This window comes from Phascolarctos cinereus, unplaced genomic scaffold, assembly GCF_003287225.1.
Source record: "Phascolarctos cinereus isolate Bilbo 61053 unplaced genomic scaffold, phaCin_HiC Scaffold_2;HRSCAF=192, whole genome shotgun sequence".
Lineage (NCBI taxonomy): Eukaryota > Metazoa > Chordata > Mammalia > Diprotodontia > Phascolarctidae > Phascolarctos > Phascolarctos cinereus.
The window spans coordinates 268,388,343-268,410,753 of record NW_027555625.1 but is presented as its reverse complement, the minus strand read 5'-3'; the positions used below and the strand labels follow the sequence as shown (position 1 = coordinate 268,410,753).

General features: G+C 44.0%; 1 protein-coding gene across 14 annotated transcripts in view; it reads left to right on the top strand.

The window, feature by feature from the left end:
- The first annotated feature begins 14,925 nt into the window (after positions 1-14,925).
- DNM1 (dynamin 1) overlaps positions 14,926-22,411 on the top strand; it is a 64,327-nt gene continuing 56,841 nt past the window's right edge. For all 14 annotated transcript variants that reach the window (XR_002320529.2, XR_002320528.2, XR_002320530.2 and 11 more), the window contains exon 1: positions 14,926-15,349. Coding sequence is in view for 10 of the 14 variants with exons in the window: in XM_020965649.2 (XP_020821308.1) it covers positions 15,189-15,349 (161 nt within the window). In the remaining 4 variants the exon portion in view is untranslated. The remainder of the gene's footprint in view (positions 15,350-22,411) is intronic.

Below are 22,411 nucleotides of genomic sequence, written 5' to 3'. Positions count from 1 at the left end.
GAAAGAACACTTGGAGAAATGTAAAGGGCTAACCGTGTAGTAATACATTATAGGTATTATCACAATCACTAGCTTTGTTGACATTCATTAGCCAAGTAAAGGTGAGCCTCAGTGTCATGACCTATAAAATAGATCCATGTCTGTGTTTCTCCGTTTCTGTCTACTTACATCATTAAATAGAGAGGAAAGTGCTTTGTAAACCTTAAAGTGCTATAGAAATGGGAATTGTTAAATTAATGTAGCATATCAACTGGCCAATAAGCCCAGTCCTTAGGAGCCTTTCTGAGTGCACCTGTGATCCAGGTCAATGTGTCTGGGGACCCTGTTTCAGGGAAAGTCACATTGGTGTATAATAGTTCACTGAAGAGACTTTTAGATGTTTGGAATATACCTAGTCCCTGCAATTTGGATAGATCACCCTGAGCGTTATAGGAGCAGAAAAAAAGGGAAAAAAATCTTTTAAGTCAAATGAGTGTGAAGACTGAGTCTGCCACCCTCCCACTCCATCTCATCCCCAAAAGAGAAATTCAAAGAGATAGATTTTATTTTTAAGTGAGTTTTTATTGGTTTCTCTTTTTTACATCATTATAGTTATCCCCAGTATCTCTCTCCTCCCTTCCTAGAGAGTCATCCCATATAACAAATAGTATTTTTAAAGGCAAAAAAAAAGAGGAAAAAAATCAGCTTTCCTGTTTGTTTCAAAGCTGGACATTTCACCAATGTATCCTCTGGTTGGCCTGATAAAAGTTAGCCTATATGTGGGTGCTTGTTAATGAGTTAACTTATGTGAAGTGCTTTACAAACCTTAAAGTGATACATAGATGAGGTGGCTAAGAACACCAGGCCTACCTGGCATGGAATCAGGAAGACTTGAGTTCAAATCCACCCTCAAATGCACTTACTAGCTCAGTGAACTTGGGCAAGTCTCTTAACCTCTATGCCTGTTTCCTTGTCTGTAAAATGGGGATAATAATAGCACCTATCTCCCAGGGTTGTTGTGAGGATTAAACGAGGTGCTAATTGTAAAGCACTGGTACATAGTAAGGGCTATATGAAATGTTATTATTGTGATTTATGGTTTTGAGTAGACACTGACCCACATATGGGGACCCATATACTTGTGTATGGAGGGTAAACAGTGCTAATGCTATTCTCTTTACTAGATTATGAGTTCCCTGAAGGTAGAAACCATGTGTTATCTTACCTTTATATTTCCCTTAGTGCCTAGCAAGGTCTCTTACACATAGTAGACACTTAAAGATTTCTTGAATTGAGTTATAATCATCATCAGTAACAGACAGTTATTAAACCCAAATTACGTGTAGGGCAGTGTGCTAGGCCCAGTCTCTCATACAGTGGCTTTTATTGATTCAAGGAGATGCACAGAACTTGTTCACACTTAGTTCTGTTTGATTTAAAACCAAAAAGCGCTTGTACCTGCTCAAGTCATCAGAGACAGACAAAGCCTGCCCTTACATAGAGTTAATCAGCCAATTAATCAATGAGCATTCATTAATCACCTGCTATGTACCAGGCACTGTGCTAGACAGACACACTGGCAATTGGACAAATAGGCAGATAAAACATTTATTAAGTATTCCCTGTCAGCTAGATACTATGTTAAACACTGAGAATAAATATGAAAAAAACAACAACCAGTACCTGCCCTTAAGGAGTTTATATTCTAATGGGGATAGAATTGTCATTTTTACTATATCAGCTCAAGCTACCCATGAGCAACTGATGTTTTTCCAATTATTTAGATCTGACTCTATCTGTGTGAAGAGTGTTTTGTAATTGTGTTCATATAGTTCCTGGGTTTCTTTTTTATTTGTTTGGTTTTTTTGCTAAGCAATGGGGTTAAGTGACTTGCCCAAGGTCACACAGCTAGTGTCAAGTGTCTGAGGCTGGACTTGAACTCAGGTCCTCCTGACTCCAGGGCCAGTGGTCTTTCCACTGCACCACCTCACTGCCCTGGTTCCTGGGTTTCTAATGGGGATAGACAACTCATAAAAGGGATCCAGAAAGGAGGAAGGAGAGGGAAGGATAAAAATCCAGAGAGTCAGGAGAGGAGCTGAGAAAGAAGTGAGCATGAATGGCTTGGGCAATTCCTGAAATTGTGGCCCTAGACAAGAACTCACAGATCAGAGGAGGGTGCTTCACTTTTATGAAAAATATGTATTGAATGTAACAAGGTAAAAACAAAATCACCATGTTTATACTAGTTTCTTTGGTTTTCTTCTGTGTATGTAAATGCCTTATTGATTCCTTCTCCTCTTCCTCCTTCTTCCTTCTACTCTTCCTTAGTCTCCTTTTTTAAAAAATCTCTATCACTACCCAATAAGTAAAGTCAAGCAGGCTTCCTCCTAACCCTCTGACTACTTCTCAGTGTCCTTTGCTGAATTCTTTTCCAGATCACACCTTCTACTCAGTTCTCTGTCCTGGGCCCTCTTCTCTTCTCTTTCTATACTGCTTTGTTTGACAATCTCATCAGCTTCCGTGGATTTAAAAACCATTTCTATGATTGATAATGATGATTATTTGTTAATTTTGAGTAATGATTACTCAAGCTAATGATTCTGAAATTTTCTTATCCTGCCAATATCCCATCTCCAACTGCTTTCCAGACATCTTGAACTGGATGTCCAGTGGACATCTTAAGTGCAATAGGTCCAAAACAGAATTTATCTTTCTCCCTGAACCCCCACTAGGCTCCTCCTACCTTCTCTATTAGAGTAGAGGGAAAAACCATCCCCCCAGTCCCCAGGCTCATAACCTAGGAATCATCCTGGATTCCTCACTATCTCACACCTCCTCCCCATCTCCCACCCCCACCACATCCAAGCTGTCCCCAAGGACACCTTGGCAATATCTCTCAAACAAGCTCCCTTCTCTCCTCTGACACTGCCATCACTCTAGTGCAGGCGCTCATCACCTCATACCTGGATTATTGAACTAGTCCATTGGTGGGGCCACTTGCCTCAAATCTCTCTCCACTCCATTCTGTCCTCCATTCAGCCATGAAAGTGATTCCTAAAGCACAGGTCTGATCATGTCATTCACACACACACACACACACACACACACACACACACACACCCCAATCAATAAACTCTAGTGGCTTCCTATTACCTCTAGGATAAAATACAAAATGCTGTGTTTGGCATTCAAAGCCCCTCCTGAACCCATCCTAACTTTCCAGGTTTCTTACACTTTACCCCCCAACACACACTCTTTGATCCAGTGATGTTGACATCCTGGCTGTTCCATTTAAAAGACACTCTATCTCTTGGCTCTGGGTATTTTCTCTGGATGTCCCCCATGCTTAGAACACTCTCCCTTCCACTCTACTCTGACTACTGACCTCCCTGGATGTCTTTAAGTCCAAACTAAAATCTTACCTTCTATAGGAAGTTTTCCCCAACCTTTCTTAATTCTAGTGCCTGCCTTCTGTTCATTATTTTCTGTCTATCCTGTATAGTTTGCTTTGTATGTATTTGTTTGTCTGTTGTCTCCACCATTAGGTTGTAAGCTCCTTGAGAGCAGAGGTTGTCTTTTGTTCCTTTTTGTATCCATAGCACTTAGCACAGTGCCTGGCACATAGGAGGCACTTAATAAATGTTGGTTGATTGATTAATTGAGTATAGAGAATAGAGCATTATTCTTGGAGTCAAGTTCAAATTTGGTCTCAGATACTTTCTGTAAAATGAGGAGGTTGGACTCATTGGCCTTTAAAGTTTCTCTCAGTTCTAAATCTCTCATCCTATAACCACAGATGAACACAGTAGCCATTTCTGAAAAATTGTCATTCTGCATCTCTGATCCATCACCTCTCTGCAAAAGATTAGAGGCCTATTTCATCCTCAGGCTTTGGAAGTCATCCTTCATCACTGTGTTGATAATGGTTGTAAAGTCTTTCAAAGAAGTTTTCCTTTACATTATAATGGTCATTGTATAAATTATTCTCTTGGTTCAGCTCATTTCTCTCTACATCAATTCATACAAATCTTCCCAAATCTATCTATTGCTTCTCATGGTGCAGTAATATTCCATACCATTCATATACTATAACTTGTTCAGTCATTGATTGAGTATAGTGAATAAAGCATTATCCTTGGAGTCAAGTTCAAATCTGTTCTGCTTTAAGTATTTTTGTAGACAAGGGTCCTTTCCTTCTGCCTTTGACTTCTTTGGAGTTTTTACATCCAGAAATGCTACCTCTGGGTCAAAGAGTATCTTTAGTAGATTAATGACTCTACGGGTATAGTTCCAAATTGTTTTCTAGACTAGTTTGAGCAATTCATAGCTCCACCAACAGTATATTAATATGCTTTTCCTCCTACAGTCTTTTGAGTAATTGTCATTTTTTTTTCATTTTGTCATCTTTGCCAATATGTTGGTTGTGAGGTGAAACTTAATTGTTTTCATTTGAATTTTTCTCACTAATCGTGATTTGGAGCACATTTTTTTGAGGGGGTTAGGCAATGGGGTTAAATGACTTGCCCAGGGTCACACAGTTCGTAAGTGTGTCTGAGGCTGGATTTGAACTCAAGTCCTCCTGAATCCAGGGCTGGTGGAGCACATTGCTTATTAAGCTTGTTGGTAGTTGGCATTTCTTCATTTTGAAATGGCCTATTCATGTCTTTTTCTAAGGGTGTATGCCTTTTGGTAGCTCCCTGGTGATGTGACTAGAGGTTTGGGCCTGGAGTCAGGAAGACCTGAGTTCAAATCCAGCTTAAGATATTTCCTAACTGTGATCATGGGCAAGTCTCTTAACTTCTATATGCTCTTGTTTCCTCAACTATAAAATAGGGATAATAATAGCAACTGCCTCCAAGGATTGCTGTAGGGATCAGATGAGATAATATTTATACAGTGTCTGATACATAGTAGGCACTTAATAAATGCTTGTTTTCTTCTTTTCTTTTAGACTTCAGCAAAGTTGAAGGTCTTAAGTGCAAAGGACAGGGACAGTGAAATGCAAGATTGTTGTTCATCCTTCATTCTTGAAGAGGACCAATGACATCAGGAGGATGATGTCTTGACTTGCAAGTGAATTGGATTTAAGTAAAGCAGAGCTGTGCAAAGTCATCACCCTCACTCTCTCCTCCAGTGTCATCCAAGTTCAGTGGCAAGACATAGATCAGGATGACTCCAGATACAGTAGGAGATCTTGGCCTTTTTAAGCTAAGGTCTTTCCCAGGTCTCAGTTTGTCTGAGACAACACCCATTCAGTAATTAGAGACTAGGTAAGAATTAAGGCAATGATGGCCTGGTTTGCAAAAGAATGAATCTGGGAGGGGAAGACCCTCAAGAGTTTCTGGCCTGAACCAAAACAATTGCTATTTACACTCACTCTGAGCCTCCAAACCCAAACAATGAGCCAATGAAGCTTGGGCTGGGACCTATTATTGGCCAATTAGTGAGAACCAGAGTGGTTTGGGTTTAAAGGCATAGTCTAGTAGCTCCATTTGAATCCTAATGGGCTTTATGGAAGCCTGATTCTCCAGAGCTATATTTCAAGAGATCATAAATGGAAACTACGTGACACAAAAGAGTTAATCATCCCAGTGAGATATAAGGCTGAAGTCCTTTAAATTGTGATGGAACCATTCTTAGCCTCAGTTGTATATGAATAGGCCAGGCACTCCTGAGAGACTCCCCCTGAGAGAGACTGTAGGTACATAGAGCATAGACTACTTTAGTAATTTTCCTCTAGTTATTTTCATATACCCACAGGTTATTGTCTGCTATGTCCTGTCCTGCAGAGATGAAGATTTGGCAAATGTACAGGATAGTTACCATAAATTAGGGTGAGGTCTATTACTGAAGGGACCCAGCCCTGTACAAGGAAAAATTGTTAAAAACTGCTTCTACTTTTTGCTTAGAAGATAACAAAACTGAACAATTTTTCTAACTGTGCAATTTGAGCGAATGCCAAGAACTGAGTCAGAAGCACACTAGTCAGAGCTCAGAAGCTAAAGGAGTAGGTGTAGCCACCTACAGGGTTAGCCCTAGAACCAAAGATAGTAGTCACCCTCTGGGATTCCACCCCTTCAGTGTGAGCGTCAAGTTGGGATGGAGGGAGTTGTAGGGGTGGCACTGTTACAACTTGGCCACTTATCTGCTGGAAAATGCCTCTTGTCAGAGAGAGTTTTTAAGAGGCAGAGAGGAGGAGGGAAGGTATTCCAGGCTCAGTGCAAAGGCATGGAGATTGGATATGAAACGTTGCATGAAGCAACAGCAAATTTGTCTGGAATGTGAGTTAAGTGAAATAACGAGCAATAAAACTGGCAAGGCAGCCTGGAGCCTTATTGTTAAGGACTTTGTTAAGTGCCAGACGTCTGAATTTGTATTTTGTATGTTGCCCATTGTGAGAGAACAAGTTTGGTGTCTTACAGCCTCCTTGTACCTCACAAATTCTACTCTCCTCACTTCCTGGTGTCCATAGATATGAAACACAGGCAAAGTAGGATACACCTGTGGTATTTGCTTTAGGAATATTACCTTGGCAGCTGTGTGGAGAGTGGATTGGGGGAGGAGAAAGCCAGGAAGCAGAGACACCAATTAGGAAGCTTATTGCAAGAGAGAAGAGGTGAAAATTTTAACTAAAGGGGTGGATGTGTGAATGGAGGGAAAGGCACCAATGGGAGGAAGCTGTGGAGGTAGAATCAAAAACACTTGGCAACTTATTGGATATGGGGGTTGGTGGGGAAAGGTAGTGAAGGATTCTTCTGAGATTTTTTTATAATTAATTAATTTATTTTTAGTTTTCAACATTCACTTCCACAAAGATTTTGAATTTTAAAATGTTCTCCCTTCCCTCTCCTCCCCCCTCCCCAAGACAGCATGCAATCTGATATAGGCTGTACTTATACATTCATATTAAGCATATTTTCACATTAGTCATGATGTAAAGAAGAATTAGAACTAAAGGGAGGAACCACAAGAGTGAAGCAATTAAAAAAAACAGCAAAAGAAAAGGAATTGCAAATAGTAGGCTTCCATCTGCATTCAGATTCCATGGTTCTTTCTCTGGACGTGGATAGCATTTTCCATCATGAGCCTTTTGGGGTTGTCTTAGACCTTGTATTGCTGAGAAGAGCTAAGTCTATCAAAGTCAGTCTTCTCACAATGTGATTGTTACTGTGTACAATGTTCTCCTGATTCTACTCATTTCACTCAACATCAGTAGATGTAAGTCTTTCCAGGTTTTTCTGAAGTCTGCCTGCCCATCATTTCTTATGGCACAATAGTATTCCATTACATTCATATACCACAACTTATTCAGCCATTCCCCAATTGATGGGCATCCCCTCAATTTCCAATTCTTGGTCACCAAAGAAAAGGGCTGCTATAAATATTTTTGTACACGTGGGTCCTTTTCCCGTTTTTATGATCTCTTTGGGATACAGACCTAAAAGTAGTATTACTGGGTCAAAGAGTATGCAGAGTTTTATAGCCCTTTGGACATAGTTCCAAATTGTTCTCTAGAATGTTTGGCTCAGTTTACAACTCCTCTTCTGCGATTTTTAAACATGAGTGAGTGACCTACATATAGATAAGGAAGTGAGTGTAGGAAGACTGGTGGGTTTAGAAGAAAATGCCAAAGGTCACACAAATGGCAAAGGTCACCCAGCTGGTGAGTTGATGGTAGAGCCATAACTAGGACCCAGCATGCTTGACTTCTATTTGGGTGCTTTGGTCACTATTTCCCATAGTGATCCCTAGTTTTTACCCAGGGCTTAGACCCTGACCCTGATCTTTGAAGAAAATATCTTTTTAGCCTTCCCAGTCTAAGGATGGGCATTTCAACCAGCCTCAAAAATCTAAATAGGTTCTTTCAGATCTGCTTTCCATTTTCCATTGATGAATATTATGTAATTCTTACTATAAGAATAATAATATAGTACCTTGCTGAGCCAGTTAGTACCTGCTGGTGAGAGCCATTGTTAACTTTTCAGTGTGAACATTTACACTTTGAAAATTGGCAAATTCTACAAATCAGGGCTTGATTATTTTGTTGATAGTTTAGACCTAAGAAAATGATGAAGATGTTAAGAATCTTGATTCATCTTAAAAATGTATCAGTGATACTTTTTTTTTTTTTTGCCCAGTGAGCTGTTTATTAAAGATTTACCGGACCAATCTTGACCTTTCCTTTCGTGGAAACTTTTCCTTTTGAACAGTCTTAGAAAGTCCACATCTCAGTTAGCCCTTAGTGCCACAGTTTTCTGCTAGAGACAGGTATTATTAGTGGTCTTTTGGAACAGGCATATTTCTGGCTTGCAGAATTTGATCCAGATACTAGGCAGAAAGGAACTCCCTTCCTCCTACATCCCAGATTCTTCTCCTTCTGTTGCCCAGCTCTTGGTTCCACTTAGCAGTCATTTTCCAGTTTAGACATCTCAGTGCAGTTTAGATGGATGGAGCCTTAACCAGGGGTAAATGTTTAACAGTCAGCTCTCTGTACACAAGACACACTTTTAAGTTTCATCTCCATCATTTAGTTTTTCTCCATCAGTTTCTCAAGTGTAGACAATCAAAAAAACAATAAATCAAGCCCGGGTATGAAGCGTTTGCCTGATGCAACATCAGTAGCCTGCCAGCCAAAGCCCTCCATAGTCCAGCCCCAGCCCAACTTCCAACCTCTCTACTCCCTTTCACGAGCCTTGTACTCCAGCTAGGGGTCACTTCCCCTTCCCTTTAATATGTCTTATTCTTTCCTGCCTGCTTGCCTTTGTCCAAGTCGAGCCCTCTGCTTATGCTATCCTACCTCTTTCTCCATCTATACATCCTTCCCCTAAATGTTACCTCTTCCTGGAAGCTTTCCAGGATAACCTTAGCCAAAAATGATCTTTTGTTCATGTGAATGCCTGTATCACCTGAACTATTGGTACCACTTGCATAGTGTTCATATCCTGTGAGTGATCTTTCATTTCTCTTCCAGTAAACTCCTTCATGGAGGTGTGGAAGGAGGGGCAGGATAATTGTTTAGAATCATAGAGCATTAGAACATAGAATCCAGTAGAATATAAATAAGCTCCTTGATGACAGAGACTATTTAGTCTTTAGCACAGTGCCTTGCATGTAATAGACATTTAATAAATGCTTATTCTTTATTTCATTATATATGTATATATCTATGTATGTATATATCTGTATGTGTGTATACGTGTGTGTGTGTGTGTGTGTATGTGTGTGTGTGTAGCTAGATGGCATAGTGGATATAATGCTGGACCAGGAATTACAAAGATCTGAGTGCAAATCCAGCCTCAGACAGTTATTAGATATGTGACCCTGTGCAAGTCACTTAACACTGTCTGCTTTGGTGTCATCATAGCACTTACCTCCTCCTGGGATTTTGAGGGTAAAGTGAGATCTTATTTGTAAAATGCTTTGTAAATCTTAAAGTGCTATATAAATACCAGCTATTATGAGACAGACGGATAGTAGAGACAGAAAGAAAGAAAGAGAAAGAAAGAAAGAAAGTTATTCAAGGCTTGAAAGGCTTGTTGTTATATTATAAAGGCAGGAATAGACCATCAGGAAGAAAATGACCTTGCCCTTTAAACTTAGCTTCATACTTGTGTAGGAGAGCTGCCCTGGAACCCTGGGGACAATTTGAATTAAAGCTTAAGTTCAGGCTTGTATACTGAGTTTCCTCCAAAAAGGGGAAATAGAAGGTACTCAGTGTACAATATGAATTCAACATGGGACAGGTAATTTATTCCCATAAACAAAAGAGGAATGCTAAGCATAAAAGACTCATAGTGTACATTGCCTGGATGACTGAAAAAATAGAATTCAGTAGTGGATAGAGCACCTGCCCTGGAGTAAGGAGGACCTGAGTTCAAATCCGGCCTCAGACCAGACATTTGACACTTATTAGTGTGACCCTGGGCAAATCACTTAACCACAATTGCCTTGCAAAAAAAAAAAAGGCAAAAAAAATAGAATTCAGTAACTTTTAATTACTGATATAAATTTTCTGGGAGGCTGGTACTGAAACCTCATCAGAACATAAAGCAGTTTATAGGACTGCTAACAAGCCATTTTATATTTCACTTTAATTCTGCACTGTCTAGGTAACTTCCAGTATAGTCTGCTGGTAAAAACAGACAGGCTTGGACCAAAACTCTTGTTAGTGGTGGTCCTCTCCAAGAGTGCTGGAGTAGTTGCTCAGGACACCTCCTCTTCTGACATTCAGCTCCAGCCCCAGTGGTATCATTAGAAGTCCTGAACTCTGCAAGGTCATCTCCAAGCCTGAACATATCTGTCTCAGGATAGGTACTCATTCACCTAAGAACAAAAAATAACAAACACAACAGTGGAAAAGCAGCCAGGGTCCCAGGAAAGAGCTTGGCTAGTTGCGTTGTCACATTCCCCTCAGACCCTCTTTCCTTCCCCCTTTCCCCCCACCATAAAAGTTACATGTGCATGGCTGCCACATTGCTGGGATGGAGAAAGCCCAGCCCTTCTGCACCCTCCTTGGATGACTCAAAGTTATAATATGCTACCTGGAGAATAGAAGGAAACAGCCAAGCCAGAAACTCTCTCTTCTTTTAACTGATACAGTTCTTTACTCTCCTGCAACTGGCATAGGACCAAGGGACTACTGAGGGCTTGCTACTTCATGCCAAAATGTCAAGCGTTTCCAATATTGGGCTAGCACATAGATGGAAATAGCCCCCAGAGCTCCAACATGATCAATCAAATCCAGGAAGGGCAACCAAGCATATTCCATGGTATGGCCCCAGAGAAGAGAAACTAGATTCACATAGACTTTAATTAGCTTACTGACTCTTCTAGGTTCCAAAGACCTTGGCCTCTAGAAATTAAGACTTCGGGAGCTGAAAGATACCCACTCTGTATGCGGAGAAAGCAGCTGAGGACTTCTTTCCTAGTCTGATGACTGTGTGTGAAGGCACTGCCTTTCTAAAGGAGGTGTTACTTAGGCTCCGAGGGAACAGCTAACGGAGTTGGCGGAATCCAGTTTTCTTAGGGAAGAGAGATGAGAATTCTAAGAGAAGCTTGGGAGAAAGGAAAGGGGAAAGGGAGGGAGAGAGAAATGGGGAGCACGAAAGATGTGATGCCCAGGATCGGGTCAGGTCAGAGAGAGCATTGTGGTTGTATCAGCAGAAGACATTGGCAGCTCTGCGGCATCCATCTGCAGCTTGATGAGCCCTCCATTTTCTTGGCCTGGTCACACATATTCCCTATGTGTGATCCTTGTATCCATTCTTCCCACTAAAGGTGTGAGTATTTATAGGTTGATGCATCCCAGGTATATAGGGAAGTGTCCTGCTACTATTTTTCTTACTATGTCATTTCATGAAATATCTTTGCATTGAACTACTTGCATTCTCTGGCTAGTAAATAAATTGGTGGATGCTTCTGAGCTATAATGTTGAGTGGATGTGGATCCATACCAGCTAGAGGCCGTTTTTCTGGTGGCACCATGTTCAAAAGGGCAGTGCCCCAGAGACTAATAATAACAATAATAACGATAATAATAATATTGTTATAATAATTTATGTAGCACCTACTATGTACCAGGCATTGTGCTAAGGGCTTTATAAATACTATCTCATTTGATCCCCACAACAAACCTGGGAGGTAGGTGCTATTGTTATATCCATTTTACAGTTGAGGAAACAGAAGTGAGCAGAGATTAGGTGATTTGCCTAATGTCATAAGGCTAGAAGTGCCTTTGAATTCAGGTCAGCATTCTATCCACTGTACCACCTAGCTCTCTCTACTAGCTAGTACTTTGAATGGATTGGCAATTAGGTGGCACAGTAGATACAGTAATGGGCCTGGAGTCAGGAAGATTCACCCCTTTGACTTCAAATCTGGCCTCAGACACTAGTTGAGGGACCCTGGGCAAGTCACTTAACCCTGTTTGCCTCAGTTTGCTCATCTGTAAAATGAGCTGGAGAAGGAAATGGTAAACCACTCCAGGATCTTTGCCAAGAAAACCCCAAAAGGGGTCACAAAGAGTCAGACACAACTGAGGGACAATTTTGAATGGAATAGAATGTAAAGATCTAGAAGGGAAGATTTTGCAGATCAAATGGCTTTGCCCTTTTATTTTACACTTGATGGAAATCTGCTGCAGTGTTTCTATATCTCCTGTCCCCTCCTCTAAACTACCTAGTACAATGTCTTGCACCCATTAAGCATTTTATAAACACTAACTGAATGGATGCTTAATCTGATGGGCTACATACTGGACTCACAGCCACCTAATAACGCCCCAGCTCAGCTATCTAGGAGCTTCATAAACAGGCCACCATTGAAGCTGTCAAAGAAAAGGAGTGGCCTTTTGCTGTATGGGTGTGCACCAGAATTTATTTTGCTCTACAAAGGCACAGTACAATACTTGTGAATTTAGTCTCTGACATCTCCCAGAGAATTTTCTCCATTCTTATGTCAGAACAAAGACAAAAGTTAGAGCCATTTTTAAAGGTAATTGGCACCTTAACCGATATTAAAATTATACCCAGGACTATCTCAAGTGCCTTGCTTTCCCAGTCTGACTGGGATTTCACACACCTCCCAGGGAAATGGAGTTGCGGGGTAGACAAATGGCTTCTCTAGATGAGAGCATAAAACTCAGATCTCTCCAGCACACAGAATCTCCACTCCTCTGTCTTTCATCAGCCCTAGCCTTTCCTCAGGACATTGTGATTGTGTTGGTGGTGGAGGGAGGAATCTCAGAGGGCCTCCAGCCAGCTCAGACCCCCATCTTTCTGACAGGAAGCCCTGGGAAGAAGCACAGTGGGTCCAGAGGGCTTGCATCTGAATATCAGAGTTGGAAGGAAGAGCAGATAGCTAGCTGGTCCAACACCCTTATTTTATAGACCAAGGTGGAGCAACTAACAAACTAAAGAAAACAGCCAAGCCTGAGCCAGATTTTCATGAAAAAACCCAGTCTTCAAACCCTGGTTCCATCTCTGATTCATAGTGTGTGTTTCTGAGCAAATTGTTCAGACACACAATTCTCTGGACATTAGAATCCCCAAATGTTATTATAAGGTAATCATACCAATCTACCTTTCAAAAGGAAAAGGGAAAAAACAGTGATTGTGGAGTCTAAGGACCACTACTGACACTTTACTTCTCTGTTTGAACTTGCAAAAGTCATTTGTCTTCCCAGGACCTCAATATTCTTATCTTTAAAATATAAGGGGAGTTGGTATGCCCAAAAGGCTATAAAACCATGCATACATACCCTTTGACCAAGTAAACCACTGCTAGGTCTGTAGCCCAAAGAGATAAAACAAAAAAGAAAAAGGTCTATATGTACAAAAATATTTATAGCAGCTCTTTTAGTGGTGGCAAAGAACTGAAAATTGAGGGGATTTCCATCTATTGGGGAATGGCTGAACAAATTGTGGTATATGATTGTGATGGAATACTATTGTGCTATAAGAAATGATGAGCAGGGGGTAGCTAGGTGGCATAGTGGATAAAGCACCAGCCCTGAAGTCAGGAGGACCTGAGTTCAAATTTGGCCTCGGACACATAACACTTACTAGCTGTGTGACCCTGGACAAGTCACTTAACCCCATTGCCTAGCAAAAAATTTAAAAAAATTTTTAAAAAAAGAAATGATGAGCAGGATGCTTTCAGAAGTATCTGAGAAGACTTATATAAATGAACTGATGCAAACTGAAATGAGTAGAGCCAGGAGAGCAACGTACACAGTAATAGCAATATTGTAATGATGATCAATTGTGAATGATTTAGCTATTCTCAACCATACAATTATACAAGGTAATTTCTGAAGGACTTATGATGAAAACTGCTATCCATCTCCAAAGAAAGACCTGATGAGTCTGAATACAGATTGAAGCATACTTTTTCTTTACTTAATATTTCCTGGGATTTTTTTGGTCTGTTTTCTTTCACCACATGACTAACACGGAAATATGTTTTCCATGACTACACGTTTATAACCCATATCAAATTGCTTGTCTTCTCAAGGTGGGGAGGGGGAAAGGGGAGGAGAGGGAGACAATTTGGAACTCAAAATTTTTTTAAATGAATGTTAAAGATTGTTTTTACATGTAATTGGGGGAAAATTAAAATATTAAATTTTTTAAAAATAAGGGAGTTGGAATAGATGGCCTCTGAGGACCCTTCCAGCTGTAGGTCTATGATCCTTTGATGATAAGCTGGAGTGAATATGAATCATAAAGCAGCATGTATAGCAATTATTTTCTAAATTTTTAATTAGAAGAGGGGCTAGAGAATGTGGAAAAACTAGCATTTTATCCTCTGTGAGGCTTACCATTCTTCTCCTGCCATTTTGTATCAACAACACCCACTGCATTCATTCATTCATTCATCCCCTATGCTTGGTTGCTGTGAGGGAGGCAAAGATGAATAAAATTTGGTCCTTGCCATCAAGTAATTCACTGTCTAGTAAGAGAGATAAGATGTGTATAAAAAGATAACTGACAGCGCAGGAAAGAATATACATGTCAAATGAGTGTTATAGATGCTTCAGAGGAATGATAGCTCCCTGGGGGCTGGAGTAGACAGGGAAATCTTCACTGAAGGGGTGGGACTTGAGCTTATTTAAATAGAGGAGAGGGAGAAGGTATTCAAGATCGGTGGGGGTGGAAAGGATGTAGAGTAGGACAGAGATGATGTGACTTGACCCAGATCACATAGACTAGAACCCAGGTCTTAGAGGTAAAGTGTATTCCTTTCCGGTTGACTTGGCCCTTGATGCTGGGTGTCGGCCCAGAGCCCAGGTAACCAATAGTTCTAAATAGAAGGCCCTTTCGTCCCCACACTCCAGAGAAAACTACAATTCCCGTGATGCCTCGGCACCTGCGCCTGCGCAGGGCGAAGGAGCCTCCCTCGGGCTCTCTGGCTCCCTCTGGCGACGACCGAGGGTCAGTGCGGGGCTCCAATCCCCGTGGGGTGGCTGGGTTGCTTGCGAGCCCGGCTGCTGTCGAAGCAGGCAGTAGGGTTAACCGTCTCTGCTGCAGCGGGAGGGAGAAGACGCAGGAGCCCGGACCTTGGTGGGGGCGGGAGAGGAGGGCCAGGGGCTGTCCCTGCCGCGGATCCGGCGGCCAGCAGTCTGCAGTGAGAGCAGCGGGCTCGAAGGAAGCCGGTACCGGAGCGAAGAGCCCCCGGAGGGGGGGGCTCAGACAGCGACTGCCGCAGCGATGGGAAACCGTGGCATGGAAGATCTGATCCCTCTGGTCAACAGGCTTCAGGATGCCTTTTCCGCCATCGGCCAGAATGCCAACCTGGACCTGCCGCAGATCGCTGTGGTGGGCGGCCAGAGCGCGGGCAAGAGCTCGGTGTTGGAGAATTTCGTGGGCAGGTAATAAGCCCGTCGCGGCACCCATCCCGCGTAGCCCAGGAGCCCTCCCCTCCCCGCCCCAGCCATGCCCTTCCCTCAGCCCGCCCCGTCTGGACCCGCCGGGCACTGCGCTTAGCCACGGGCCACTGCAGCTTAGTCCCCCACCCCCGTCCCCTGCATCCCCGAGACGGGCACCCGCGCCTTTGCACAAGGCAGTGTCCCTAGCGTGGGCTCAAGGTGCCCTAGGAGTGGGTAGTGCCTCCCAAGGTGGGCACCAGACGTCCTCTCCCGCCCCCACCCCCTGCGGTGGGCAATGCCCCTTCCCCCCTCCCTGCGCCGTCTGTGCGCAGCGCAGCGGAGGGGGCGGGGGAAGGCTTGGACTGCAGGCTGCGGGGGCCAGGGATGGAAGGGGATCCCTGGTGGCGGGGGTGGGGGGGGTAGAGCGGCTTCTCATCTTTTACTGAGCAGTAGGGAAGGGAGCCCTTGGGCTGCGGGCGGGTCACTCTCAGGTTGTGAAGGGAAGAATGATATCTATCCATCTCTGGCAGCCGGGGCAGCTTTGCCCTCCCGGGCTCCCCTCTGGCGCTGGAGAGGGGTAAAAGGGGTGGGAGGTAATGGAGGGGGAGGGGTGGACACGACCGCTGAGCCGCGGTTGAGAGATGACTAAGACTGGGAGGCAGGCAGCCCTTTGGGGAGGGGTAGGAGGAAGGAGAGACCTGGGAATCTGCAGGAGACATTTGAAGCATCTAATCACTCATCCGAGTAGCTTTATCCCAGGGAGGCCTGGACAGACCCTAAGACTGGAAGGCGAGACCGATGATGCTCTCTCCGCCCCTTATGAAATAGAGGAGGGAAGCAATGACCTCCCCCACCCCCCACCTATACACCAGGCGGCCTTGAAAACAAAGGGCCTGGGCTTATGTAACTATTGGGGAGGCAGAAGGTCAGACCCCGGCTGGAGCCCTCTCCATATCCAATATATTAACCTGTATGTCTGATGGCCTGGAGGAAGCTAAGGGGATGACAACAGTGGTAAAAAATTGATTGGTGATTGGACTGGGGTCAATGGTCTCAGGATCTTCCTTTCAAAGAAAGAGATGGGAGGACGGGGATTCTTTCTCCGTGCTTTCTCTTGCCTGGGATGCAGATTGTGTGGGCTGTAGAGATGAATTCCAAAGGAGATGGCTGCCGTCTGGTCCTCAGTACAGGTGGACTTGGCTGCTACCTGTTCCTCCCCCTGTCTAATGGCTTCCTCCTGCCTCTTCTCGTCAGCACCTTCAACATCGCTTCCCTCCCCTTCTTTTCATTAGCAGCCCATTCTGTGACTCTGGGCTTCCAACCACAATTCCCTTCAGATGACCTTCATGACTAGCAATGGTGTGGCCTGGACTATTAAAGGGGATTGTAGGTAGGGGAAGGGATACACACTCCTACTTTTAGTCTACATCTTTGTCCTTCAGGGACTGTCTAGGAAGCATCTGTATTCTCTCCCCAATGTTGATTAAACCCAGAAGGGTTAAAGCTCCCTGCTAGCCCCTGTCTGAACACAGATAAATCTCATATCCTTTACAGTGACCCTCGGGAAAGAGAGAGAGGGGAGAGTCTATGAAGGAGGGGGTCCTTCTGCAGAGAAGCCTCTGTACCCCAGAGAAGAAAGTCCTGATTTTGGGAAAGCTCCTCCTTCTCCCCCAAAAGGGCCTAGACTAGGCTGGGTCAGTAGAGATTGACAGCTCCTTCCTTGGCCCCCAAGGAAATTGGCTCCTGCAGATTTCCCCTGGGCTCATGTGACTCAAGAGCTGCAGAGATAAAGACTGGAGAGAGGCATACACAGATGATCTGGGTTGGTCCCAGAGCCTGGGGTGGGGGGTGAAGGGATTGAAGGAAGTATCTCAGATCTTCCTTTGCCCTTCCCATCCCCATGACTGCTCTGCCCCCCACCCCAAAAGTATATCATCTTCACCTGGTGGCCTCAGTGGTGTGCAAGGTACAGTGAGGTAATACTGTGAGGTCAGCACAGAGAGGTATGAAGTACATACAGTAAGTGTCGAGGCTGCCCACTGGGAGTGGGTGCCAGAGGGAGTAATAACAACTCACATTTAAATAGTGTTCGAAGACAGTAGTTCTCAAGTGTCTTCTGGGGACCCCAAGGGGGCTCCTGAGAACCCCTTTCAGGGACTCTTCAAGGTCAAAACTGTTATACTAATAATAAGGTATTTTAATTTCTAATATGGTAAATGTAGATCACTAAAACCCACATAAACAGAAGCTCTTTGGGAGGGGTCTTCAATCATTTTTAAGAGTATAAAGGGTCCTGAGACCAAAAAGTTTGAGAACTGCTCTGTTGTATAGGTATATTGTACTACCTACCTCCATGAGGTAAGTACAATTATTGTTATCCCCATTTTACAGATGAGGAAACTGAGACCTGGGTTAAGTGAAGAGAAGATGAGGAGATGGGGAAGAAGAGGAAAGAAACCTGAGAAATCCAAGTTTCTTGTTCATCTCAAATCCCTTAACAGATCTTGAGTCTTTTCTCTAACTCTAGGAATAATAACAACAACAACAATAATAATAGCAAATATTTATATAGCCCCTACTATTTGTTAGGTACTGTGCTCAGGGGTTTACAATTATCTCATTTAATCCTCATGACACCTCTGCGGGGAGTAGTTGCTTTTATTATCCCCATTTTACAGGTGAGGAAACTGAGGTTACGTAACTTGCCCAGGGTCACCCAGCTCTGAGGCAGGATTTGAACTCAGGTCTTCCTGATTCCAGGCCCAATGCTGTGTCCACTAGACCACCTAACTGCCCCCAAGTAAATTCTTCTCAACTCCTAAGGGATGGTGACAGAGTTGGGGATAGGACCAGACCCTAGCCCATAGCTCTTATTCCTCTGTAGGACTGGCAGCTGATTAAGACACTGGGTTCTGGCTTATCCTCTCCTCTCTCTAGTTCCCAGGGAGTGCCTGCATTTCCGCTTGATGTCAGCAGACACAGACCTGTCTCTGGAGTTGTGTGCATGGTGATGAAGCAGGCTGTGAGACTCCCTCAGGACCAGGCCTCTCTTCCTCCCTCCTCCAGGGAGGAAACAAGTGATGTAGCAAAGGAAACAAGGAATTTTAGGTGTGATTGAGATTCAGGCTTCTGGGACCCCAGTCTAGAATCCAAGATAAAGGATCATCCTTTTTAGAGCTAGAAGGGTCATCTCCTCTAACTCTCTCATTTTAATAGATAAGGAAACCAAAGCCCAGAGAGGTTTAGTGATTTGTCCACAGCCACACAGGAAGGAGCAGAGCCAGGATTTGCACTTGGGTTCTTTGTCCCCAAAGTCAGCATTCTCTCCACTCTATCACGTCATGTAGAGCTGGGATTATGGGTCAACAGCTGCCTATCTCCATATACTAACAAGATCATCATTAGAGGCCTCACTCTATAGATGGGCAAACTGAGACACAGAATAGGGAAAACTCTGTTTTATCCAGCCAATCAGTGGTTGAGTTGGGAATTGTGACCTTCTAGCCTGACTTTTATATTACTTTTGTTTGCCTTACGGCATCTTCCTGCTGGATGAAGGTTAGGGCCCACCTTCTTGTGGGCTGCTTAAGACATGAGGCAAATTGTAACTATAACCCAGAGATCTGCCATCTGTCTTCCCTTTCCCCCAAAGATAAGGGCCTCACCTTACCCTTCTCTGTTTTGCCTTTCTTTGTGTGTGTGTGTGTGGTTTTTTTTGGCTAGGCAAAACTTGTGACTTGCCCAAGGTCACACAGCTAGTAAGTCTGAGGTGTCTGAGGCTGGATTTGAACTCAGGTCCCTCTGAATCCAGGGTCGATGCTCTGTCCATTGTGCCACCTAGCTGCCCAAAAGTTTGGTTTTTTTTTAAGGCAATTGGGGTTAAGTGACTTGCCTGGGGTCACACAGCTAGTAAGTGTCAAGTGTTTGGACTGAGGCTGGATTTGAACTCAGGTCCTCCTGACTTCAGGTCCAGTGCTCTTTCCACTGCCCCACCTAGCTGCCCCTGTTTTGCCTTTCTTTGACCTGGGTCTGGGATATCTAAGAATGCATCTAGCAGTTTATTCATTGGTCCTAGTACTGACCAGACACTCGGTGATCTTCCTCCAATTTCCCAGATATAAGAGAGTCAGCCCAAGCCTACCTAGGGTATGCCCCTTTGGCCACATGTTGTGTCTTCCCTATGATTCTGTGAAGCAGATTTTCCCCTAGTCCTGGGACAGCTCAGGATAGGGTGGCATGTGCTTTAGGATAGCCTACCTGGGATGCGTCTTCCCAGCTCAGTGTTGAGACAGAGGATGAAATGGTGCAAAGGCCTCCTGGAAGCTACAGCACAGATGGGCAGCAAAAAAAAAAAAGGGAGAGAGATATTCCATACATTTAGAGTCAGAATCCAGAGAACCACCTGGAAACTGGAATATCTGGGTTCCTAAGTGAATCTGTTTCTTCTCTTGACTCCCTCCATCCTTTCTAGAACTGGGATAAGAAACCAACTGGCTTTTTTCTGGCCATCATGGTGAAGGAAGAAAAGACGAATGCATGGAAAGAGAACTGATCATGTTCTGATGTGATCAGTTCTCTTTCCATTCATTTGTCTTCTGAGCTGTCCAGGTGAAAAGCACAGTCAAGGTTCAGAGGAGAGAGGGCATGGATAGCTAGGCTGGTGAGGGAGGGCTTCATGGATTTGGGTTCTCTTTGGGCTTTGTCTCTGGGCCCACCAATACTGCCTGATTGGGGGGAATCCCTTATCTGGGAAATAGGTCCCCTCAGACTTAGCTGTATCTTGCAGGACCAGGTCCTGCTTTCCTTCCCTGTCAACCCCAGCAACTAGAGGGTCCAATCAGAGAACACATCTTGACTCCCCCCACCTTCCAGACCATGTTGCAGCCATGAGAAACATACTCTGCATATGCTTACTACTGTGCATGAAACATGCTTGGCGTACGCACTTGGAACAGGCTAGGGGTTCCATATGCCTACTGGGCATTCATATGCTTAACACACTCTTAAACATTAAGTGCACACCACCAAATCCCTTCCCTACCCCTCAGGAGAGAGAAAAACATGCAGGAGGCCTATACCTCAGATGGCTGGGTCAAGGAAAGCAGAGATGAAAAATGACCCATGGGGGACAAGGACCCCGAGGGAAATGGAGCTGATCAGGGGGCTGATAGGAGAGTCACCGAGAGAGTCAAGTTTCTTTAGGCTTGGCTAGGGTCACTGGGGCCAGGAATGCAAGGAGCTGGGGGAAGGGAGGGCCTAGGGCCGTACCAGCCAGTGCGCAGGCAGGGCAGCTACCCAGAGGCCTAAGGAGGCCCCCTCGAGCCCTCTGCCATCCTGGAGACAGGAGCTGTACACAAAGCCCTCTGTGATGCCCTCCACGGCCCCTTCCCCATCCCCTTCAGCATCCTCAGCTCTCACAAGTAGCACCAGGATGTGTCTGTTTGGACTAGGGCTGGCGGGCAGTATTTCTCCACTTTTGGTCAGGCCTGGGACACAGGGCAGAAGAGAGACTTTCCTTTCCAGATTCAGGCATCTCTTGATCTCCACCTGGTACTCTTGAACTTAAGGCACTTAAGCACATAATAATGCATAAGAGGTAGGGTGCTAGACTTGGAGTCAAGAAGATCTGAGTTCAGATCCCACTTCAAGACTTAATTAGCCATGGGGCAGCTAGGTGGCACAGTGGATAGAACTCTGGCCTTGGAGTCAGGAGGACCTGAGTTCAAATCTGGCCTCACACCAAGCACTTGACACTAGCTGTCTGACCCTGGGCAAGTCACTTAACCCTGATTGCCTCACCAAAAAAAAAAAAGACTTAATTAGCTGTGTGACTGTGGGCACCACTTAACCTTTCTTAGCCTCAGTTTCCTCATCTATAAAATGGGAATAATAATAGCATCCTACTCACAGCATTGTTATAAAGACCAAATGAGATAATATATGTAAAGTGATTTATAAACCTCAAAGTGCTATGTAGATATTAGCTATTTTTATTGCATGGTCACATGTAATACATGCCAGTCCACTGGTACATATGTTAACACACAACCACATAGAGTCATGATCAGAGTTAATAAACATTTATTAAACACCTACTGTGTGCCAGGTGCTAGGGATGCAAAGAAAGGCATGACAGTCTCTGTCCTCAAGGAGTTTACAATCTAGGGGAGGAAGACAACACAGAGACAGAATCATGCTACAGTCACGTAACATACATCTTTATCCACGTCTGTGCTCGTATACATGTGCATACACACTCTTCAAAGGTTCCTCTTCTCTCCCCACATTGGTCACACCTTTCCCTTCTACTCCCTTGGTCCTGTTGGCAAAGGGGAGCCCAGGGAGCCCAGGCCATGGTGATACCCAGGATCGTAGGAGCTGAAGATAAGGTCAGTAGAGGCCTGTGCCTGGAGTCAGGGAGGTTTTGAGTTCAAATATTACCTCAGCTACTTATGTGTGACCCTGGTAAGTCATTTAAGCTGTGTCTCAGCTTCCTCATCTGCAGAATGGGGATGATAATATCATGCGTCTTCTTGGGTTTTTGTGAGGATCAAATGAGATCACACTTGTAAAGCATTTTACAAGTCTTAAAACACTGTACAAATTCTAGCTATTGTTGTCAAGTCTAACCTGTTCATTTTTTTTGGATGATAACTTTGTATTTATTATTCCATCCAAGAGAAATTTAGAACAATTCTAGTTAGGCCTTTGTTCAGTAGAGGGGCACGTAGCCATAGTCAGGTGCACGGATGTTTTCAGCTATCACTGTGGAGAAATAATTGCTTCCCTCTTAATGACTGGATGTTTATTTTGCAATTAGCCACAGAGCATCCTGTATCCAGCCTACTCATTTTACAGATGGGGACGCTGAGGTCCAGAAGAGTAGGAAACTTGCTTCACATGAAACTAGCACCCCCCAAGTGGGAAACAGCCATGAAGAAGATCCACAGACAGTTACTGTGTGACCTTGGGCCAGTCACTTCCCTTTCCCTGGGCCTCAGATTCCCCATCTAGCAAAAGAAGGGTTTGGGCGTCTGGCCCTATGATTCTTTATCCTGAGTACCT